This window comes from Neopelma chrysocephalum, unplaced genomic scaffold, assembly GCF_003984885.1.
Source record: "Neopelma chrysocephalum unplaced genomic scaffold, ASM398488v2 Primary Assembly neopelma1_96938, whole genome shotgun sequence".
In the NCBI taxonomy this organism is placed as follows: domain Eukaryota; kingdom Metazoa; phylum Chordata; class Aves; order Passeriformes; family Pipridae; genus Neopelma; species Neopelma chrysocephalum.
The window spans coordinates 1-8,045 of NW_020925581.1; the positions used below are offsets into that span (position 1 = coordinate 1).

Genomic DNA, 8,045 nt, shown 5'->3' on the forward strand with positions numbered 1-8,045 from the left:
GGGGGGGGAAGGTGGGGCCGGAAAACCTTCCCCTCCACGGGCTGTGTCGTGTCCTCCAAGGCAAACAGGGCAGCTTAATGAAAATTTGGGGAGGGGAAAAAGGTGAGATGTTTGTCTTCATGTCCGTTCCCCTTTTAGAGCAGAGACAATATTTGAGGAGAAACAAAAGATAACGATCGGATGCGGCGAACAAACACGGCCCAGATCCTGGATTAACCCAACGGCTCGGAAATCCCGGCTCCGGGCTTTTGGCAGAGCTCCCACAGCGACGAGCCGGACCCACCCCCCCGGACCCCCAGCAGCTCTTCCAGGCCCAGGACATCCTTCCTCATCCAAGACATCCTCTGGGATGGGGCGGAGCGCGGCTGGAGAGGGGCAGGAGCAGAGGGTTTGGCAGCGCCGGGAATGGGGAGAGCGGAGCGGCCCCGGCGCAGGGGAGGGAGGGCGGCTCCAACCCCGGCAACCACCCCGGGAGCCCCCATCCCACGGGAGCATCCCACGCCACGGGGACAGCCCGGGAAGCGGACACAGGTAAGGGCAGGGAGCTCCTGGAGGAGCCGGCTGGCTGGGAATGGGGCAGGGAATGGATCGGGAATGGATCAGGGAATGGATCAGGGAATGTCTGCTGGGGTCAGGGAATGGATCAGGAATGTCTGTACTGGGGTCAGGGAATGGATTGGGAATGTCTGTGCTGAGATTACGGAATACACCAGGGAATGGATCAGGAATGTGTCTGACGGGGTCAAGGAATGGATCAGGAATGCCACATCCCACCCCGGGGGCACCCGCTGGAGCTGCTCTTTGCCCAGAGAATTTCTTGGATCCCTGGAAGTGTCCAAGGCCAGGTTGGAGCAGCCTGGGATAGTGGAAGGTGTTCCTGCCCATGAGATCTTCTTTAAGGTCCTTTCCAACCCAAACCATCCCAGCATTCCATGATTTCTCCCTCCAAGCTCTGAGATATCACAGAACCAGGAGCCATCCCCAAAGTTTCACAGAACCAGGAACAAGTTTCCCCAGAATCAGGAGACATCCCCAAAGTTTCCCAGGATCAGATTCCTCATTTTGACTCTTCCCAGCATGGTCAGTAGGATCTGGGGGGTCTTCCAGGTCCTTTTCCTCTCTACTCCCTCTTTTTTCCCTCCTTCTCACCTCTAACAATCCCGGCAAAACATCTTGGCACTGCCTGAGAAATCAGGTAGACTTTGGATAGATGAAAAAAAGACCAAACTGGGGCCAAAAAATAACCCCCAAAAAGATGAGGAATTCCTGCTCCTGCACCTGCTCCAGCCTCAGGAATCCTGTGGTCCAGACCAGGCTGCTCAGGCCCCACAAATCCCTGGGAGGAGCCAGGAATGTTTCCCACCTGGAGCTGAAAGAGTCCCCCCACAATGGAGATTTTATCATTTTGATGTTTTGGTTAAAATTCCCATTTTTTTTCCCCCTTTAGAGCCCACCTTGGCCAAGCCCTGGGGAGGGGTTATCCCTCAGATTATGGGGATGCTGCTCAGCCCAGTTCCCAGGGAACTGTTCCTCCCTCAGCACTGAACCTGCACCAAGAAATGTGTTTTTTTTTTCTTTTTATTCAAGTCTTCTGGGGTTTTCCCTTCAAATTCTGCAGCAGAAGGAGTGAAACCTCAGCAAGTGCAGCTCCCCAGGGCCTCCACTTTATCCAAGGAGGGGGAGGGAAGAAAACCTGCAATTTGGGAATTTGCTGAACGAGCCACAGTCTGTGGGTTGGGTTTGGAAATCCCAGCAGCGATTCCTCGCCAAGAGCATCACGTTCCAAAACTCTCCAGCGGCTCCTAGAGGAGGGTGAGCCCTTTCAGGAGAGTTGGCAGCTCCTGCCAGGCTGGAAAACCCCTCCCAGAAGGATTTTCCTCCTCCACTGATGACGAAAGGGTCGGAGGAGCTGAGCCTGCCAAGTGCTCCGGCGACACTAGAAGGCACCATTCCCTCAGGGATCAGCCTGGCAGAGCCTTCCCCGCCCTCAGCTCCCAAGGAAAACCCCCCAAACACGAGCCCCACCAGCGCAAAAATCGGGATATTTTATTTCCTTGAGCTCCAGTGATAACAACTGTAGCAGCATCTCACAAAAGAACTCCTGCATTGTTAAATACACATTTAAAAGAGAACACTTTTTTTTCCAACCCCCCAAAAAAACAATACAACTGAAGAACTGCAAAGTTCCTCCCCTTAAATAAGGAGTGATGTGCGTTTCTTGCAGAGGAAGCAGCAGAACATGTTTCACAGGCTAAAAAAAAAATCAAACTTCAGGCTCAAAGCTCAGCTTTCAAATGCAAACTAAAAGAGAGGAGGGGCTTTGGGAAGGGGGATCCAGCATCAGGAAAAGGCTTCCTGCTGGAAGGAAGAGACCTCTGCAGTTATTACCCCAGCTGGGCTGGTTTTATGGGAGAGCCAGAAATCCAGGGAGAGCCTGGATAAATGTCCAAGTGCTCCTTATCCACTCCCAGCTCGAGGAAGAGCAAATTCCCAAGAAAAGCTGGGTTTTGATTATTAAATCCCTTCCCGGCTCAAGGAAGAGCAAGTTCCCAAGAAAACCCGGGGTTTAATTAATAATTATTTGTTCATAATTATTAATTATTGGTGCTCAACACTCAGGAGGTTCCCCTGTTCTTCCCTCTCCGAGGAGATGCTCAGCTGGCCAAAAACTCAACCAACATCCTGACTTCTCCACAGGCAAATCCAGGCTCCAAGGAGGAGATGAGGCTCTCCCAGAAGCCCAAAGGGGAAGGCAGGAATATCCAAGCAGCAGCCAGAGGAAGGGGGTGATGCAGGAGGCACCACTCCAAGTTTTACTCCTGCACTGGCACTAAAAGCTGCCATCACCCCCAGGATGCTACAATTTGCCTCTTCAGCATTAAAGTGACCCCAAAATTTCACCTCCCTGGAAACACTCAGTGCAAAACCAGCTGAACTTTCCCACTTTTAAGACACAGGGTGAGTTTGACACAGTGATTAGTTCCTTTAAAGACAAAAAAATTAAAGCATCGAGAAAAGCTCGTTTCCCCACGAGGTTCATTTACACAAGGCACAGAGAGGAGCTCTTGGATTCACCTGCTCCAGAAAAAAAAAACCAGAGCAAAGGGATTAGATGGGATTAGTGTCATCCTAAGGGACACAACTGGCTGGTGGGACATTCCAGGGACACATCCCAGCCCTAAAGCTGCTCCCAAAGCCACATCCCAGGGTGCAGAGCAGGGCAAAGTCCCAGGGAGGGTGGGGATGGACCAGCTGGTGCCCTGGAACTTCTGGATGCACATCCAGGCTCCTCAAATCCCTCCTGGATCACCCAAGGGGCTAAAGGGGGGAGGATTTTGGGTTGGGAGAGCCATTCCCAGGAGGAGCAGGGCACACAGGGAGGTTGCCACCCTGCCCCAAAGCTCAGCATTCCCACAGCAGAAAAACCAAACCCAGGGCACGAGGAACCTCCCCAGGGTGGGTTTTCCTCCTCCAGGGTGGGTTTTTCTCCTCAGGGTTGATTTTTCCCCCCTCCAGGGTTGATTTTTCCCCTCCCAGGGTGGATTTTTTGCTTCCCCAGGGTAGGTTTTTCTCCCCTCAGGGTGGATTTTTCTCTCCCCAGGGTGGGTTTTCCTCCTCCCAGGGTGGATTTTTCTCTCCCCAGGGTGGGTTTTCCTCCTCCCAGGGTGGATTTTTCCCCCCAGGGTAGATTTTTTTCCCCCCAGGATGGATTTTTTGCCTCCCTAGGGTGGATTTTTCTATCCCCAGGGTGGGTTTTCCCCCCTCAGGGTGGGTTTTCCTCCCCCAGGGTGGATTTTTTCCCCCTCCTCAACAGAGCTCCTCATCAAACACAAGCTGGGAGGTGGCTTTGGTTCTTCCCTAAGGCTTTCCCAAGGTTTCTGCTGCTGGTTTGGGAGCTGCCAGGATGTGACCCCTGCAACTCAGGGGCCAAACTGTAAACAGAAGCTCCAGGTGCCCCCCCCTTTTCCCGGGAGCAGAGCAGCTCCATGGACCCACTCGGAGCCCAGGTCACTCCCTGGCAGCAGGATCAGGGCTTTAGGGAGAAAACTGGGAATAAATTAAGGGAGGATGAAGGTTGCTCAGCTGTCACACGCCATAAAAATGTACCTTTAAAAATAAGAGTGTCTGCAAAATAAGTACTTTATAAAATCTACATCTTAAAGAGTCTCCTTGTAAAAAATGGAAAGGAGTTTTCCCCTTTTTCCACCCCCACCCCAAAGTGACCAGGGATTTCGGGGTGCTCCCCAAAATTCCTTCTCCCCCCCATCCCAACAAGTCTCAAGGGGCCACCAAGTACCTGGCACCCAGGTGAGAATCCAGGCCACCATTTGGGGGTTAAATGCTGTAAAATTAAAGCCAATCTGGCTATAAAAATAAATGCTTTTGTGTCTTCCTCGCACGGGATGGAAGAATTCAGCCCTTTTTAAACAGCTTCACGTCCAGCTGTAATAGCATTTTTTAGAAAACAACCCAAATGCTTCCATAGAAAAATAAAGGATAAACATTATCCACCTCTTTTATATTTCTATAAAAGTTAAGTTCTGTGACAGGATATTCTGCTTCTCTGCTGTAAAAAAAAAAAAAACAAAAAACAAACCAAAAAAACCCCAAACAACCCACCCAGCTTAGGTTTTGTCCAACCTAAGGAAAAGGAGGAAACTACACCTTCAATCTTATCCAGAAGAAAAAAAAAAATAGCAGTTGGCAAGTTGGCTCCTCCGAAAATAAAGTTATTAAATATATATATATATATTATTAGAAGTCTTTATAAACTTTTTGTTTAAAGCCAGGAGGACCCAGGACCTCCCCTGGATGTCGGGATGGGAATCCGATAGGATCTCGGGCACGTTCCTCAGTGGGATGTGTGTCCCAGAGCTGGTTGGAGGGGGGTGACACACGCAGAGGGGACACACAGAGGGGCCACCGAGGCTCCTGCCCAACCTTCACAAGGATGTTCTTTTCTCCAGCTTGTGCTTTGTGAGGAAGTACTTGAAGAACTCGTACACCGACCACGCGATGGCCGTCGAGGGCATCTGGTAGATGACCCGAGCTTGGACCCCCTTGAAGAAGCCAGGCAGCCCCCCCAGCTGGTAGACGGTCCTGAAGGCGTTCAGCATGCCCGAGAGGTGCCCGCTGATGTTGAGGGAGCTCAGGGCCGTGTTCTCCTGCGTGTTCAGGAGGGTTTTGCAGACGTCCAGGGGGGTGGTGGCGGCGGCGGCCACGGCGCCCGCCACGGCCCCGGACACGATGTGGGACCGGGGGTTGTACTCGCGGCGAGGGTTGATGTGCTCCTGCATGAACTCGTAGGTGATGAAGTGGATGGCCTGGAAGGGCACGTTCATGGTCAGCTGGGTGGTGTAGCTGCGGTAGAAGGCCCCGAAGCCCTCGGTCCTCTGCACGGTCCTCACGCAGGAAAGCACCGACTTGTACGGGGAGTTGAACATCTGCATCCGCTGCTTCACCACTGCGGAGGGTGGGCATGGGGGGAGAGAGAGGGCTGTGAGCTCCAACACAGCTGGGATGGGCATCTCAGAGCCCAGACTGAGCCCTGCTCCAGCCACAGCCACCCAGAGCCAACATTGCCTTCCACACCCCAAGCTGAGCCACCCAGAGCCAATCTCACCTTCCAAACCCAGACTGAGCCACCTAGACCCAATAGCTCCTTCCATGTCCAAACTGAGCCACCCAGAGCCAACCTCGCCTTCCACACCCAAACTGAGCCACCCAGAGCCAACAGCTCCTTCCAAGTCCAAACTGAGCCACTCAGACCCAACAGCTCCTTTCACACTCCCCAAACCCAACAGCTCCTTCCACACCCCCCAAACTGAGCCACCCAGAGCCAACCTCACCTTCCAAATCCAGACTGAGCCACTCAGACCCAACAGCTCCTTCCACACCCCCCAAACCAAACATCTCCTTCCACACCACCCAAACTGAGCCACCCAGACCCAACCTCACCTTCCACGTCCAAACTGAGCCACCAGACCCAACATCTCCTTCTACACCCAACCTCACAAGTTTCTCCCAAACCTTGTTTTTCAATTTAAAAATTTAAAAAAAAGGGGAATCATCAGGGTTGAGTGCCCACAAATGCTAAGTTATGGTGAGTTTGCTACAGGGCAGCAAATCCTAAGAAACAACAATTATAAAGCAACGTGTACGTTACACCGAGGAGTATAAATGTCAGAGATCTGCTGCAATAAACATCCTGTCCTGTTCTATCCCTCTCCTGTCTTGCTGCTTGGAACTAGAGTGACTGTGTATTTTTTATTATTGCCCCCAGGGGGTGCAGCCCTGCCTTTCCCAGGGCTTACCTTCGGCAGGATTCATCACGGCGTCGTGGAGCAGCGTGGCCACGCTCCCAGCTATCCCTGCAAGGCAAGAGCAGCCTTGAGAAAGGCAAACAGGAGCCAGGGCTTGCCCGGGCACTGCCACCCATGGAGGCAGCTGTGGGAGCACCCAGGGACACTGTAATGACACCCAGGGCAGCAAAAGCCACCCAGAGCAGCCCCCACGGACACCAGGATGGACTCACAGCCACTATTCCCAACGACTCCCAGGGTTTTGTCCACGCCACAACCCCCCCCCCCAAAATGACTGAGACATGAGCAATGTTTGCAACCACCTCAGCAGATCCATAATTAGGGTTTTCAGGCCTTTACTCAGTGTTTCAAGCACTAATTGCCCACATTCTGCCAAGTCCAACCAGCCATGAACGATCCTGCAGTTGGCTCCAGGAAGGGCCTCTCCAGCCACACCTTCCCCTTTGATCTGGGTTCCCACCTCGAATTCTCTCTTGCCCAAATGACTTTTGGTCATTTCTCATTAACCCAGAGCTCCAGTTTTCCTGCTTGGTACCAAAAGCCTGTAGCTACTTGAAAGGCAAACATGGGAAGCGTTTTCCTGGCAAAAAGCAGCAAGAAGAAAGATGTTTTACTCCCTGAACTGAGCCAAGTGACTCCACGGCAGATTCCTGCTCTCACACCATGTCAGGTCTCCTGCACAAACCTTTTTCTAACACCCTGGCTGTTCATTTAAAGGGTTTCTGCTGTTACAGAGGCATTCCTGGGCTGAAAAGCAAAATATTCCTGAGAAAAGCCAAATTGAGCACACAGAGGATGGAGGAGGGCACTTCATGCTGGAGCTCCCAGGGACAGCTGGAACAACCTGAGCTCCCAGAGGTTGGAGTGATGCCTTCAACACAAGGTTATACCTTTAGGGGACACCTTCAAAGGCTGGACTGGATGATCCTGAGGGCCTTTTCCAACTTTAATGGTTCTGTGATAACACAGAAACAGCACAACTGCACCTGAACACCTCTTGTCCACTGCACTGAGGACTCGTGCTGGGATATTTGGAGGTTAAAGAGCAGTGCAGGAACATAAAACAGACTGAATTTGGAGGGCAAACACGAGTGCCATGGGGTCAGGAAGGGCTTCTCCACTCCACTGCTGACACCCAGCCCAGCCACCTCCACCCTCTGGAAGAGAGACCTGCCAAGCACTGCCCAGTGCCAGGGCAGGCCAGGGGTGTCAGAGGAACAAGGTGACCACCAAGAAGGGCTCAACCCGGGGGCAGGTGCCACCTCTTCGCCTCCTGCCTCCTCCCAGGGGGATTATTTGGCTGCCTGGAGCAGAAATTCCAGGAGCAGAGCACAGGGAAGGCGGGAAGCAAGCGACAAAACCACAAGTGGGGTGGGGTTTTTTTTTTTGGGGTGACAAACCCCCCAAAATACCATTGGCCAGGTGGCTGTTTCCTCCCTGCTGGAGAGTGTCACTGAGGGACTTTTTCATTTTCTCATAGCAGGCAAAGTACATGGCGTGGGCAGGGCCAGCCCCCAGCATGGTGACATTAATCCCACGTAAAGGCCTCCAGAGCCCCTCAGTGAGGACAATCTTCTTCAGAGCTTCGTACACGCTCCTGTACTGGGCTTTGGGGTCCGGCTGCAAGCTCTGCATCCTTGTCTGCAACAAAGCACACGGAGGGAGAGGCCTTGGTTACCCAGCAAGCACAAAATCCACGAGTTCATAGAATCACAGAATCAG

At 52.6% G+C, this 8,045-nt stretch overlaps 1 protein-coding gene across 2 annotated transcripts; it reads right to left on the minus strand.

Annotated features, from left to right (window-relative positions):
• Positions 1 to 4,502: 4,502 nt before the first annotated feature.
• LOC113960926 (mitoferrin-1-like) lies at positions 4,503 to 8,030 on the minus strand. Of its 2 annotated transcripts, XM_027670850.1 has the most exons (3): positions 7,736 to 8,030; positions 6,315 to 6,371; positions 4,503 to 5,464 (listed from the first exon to the last, which is right to left on the minus strand). In XM_027670850.1, the coding sequence occupies exons 1-3, from the start codon at positions 7,956 to 7,958 to the stop codon at positions 4,944 to 4,946; spliced, it is 801 nt and encodes a 266-aa protein (XP_027526651.1). In that variant the 5' UTR covers positions 7,959 to 8,030; the 3' UTR covers positions 4,503 to 4,943. The 2 variants fall into 2 exon arrangements, with proteins under 2 accessions (XP_027526651.1, XP_027526652.1); XM_027670851.1 differs by lacking the exon at positions 6,315 to 6,371.
• Positions 8,031 to 8,045: the final 15 nt, after the last annotated feature.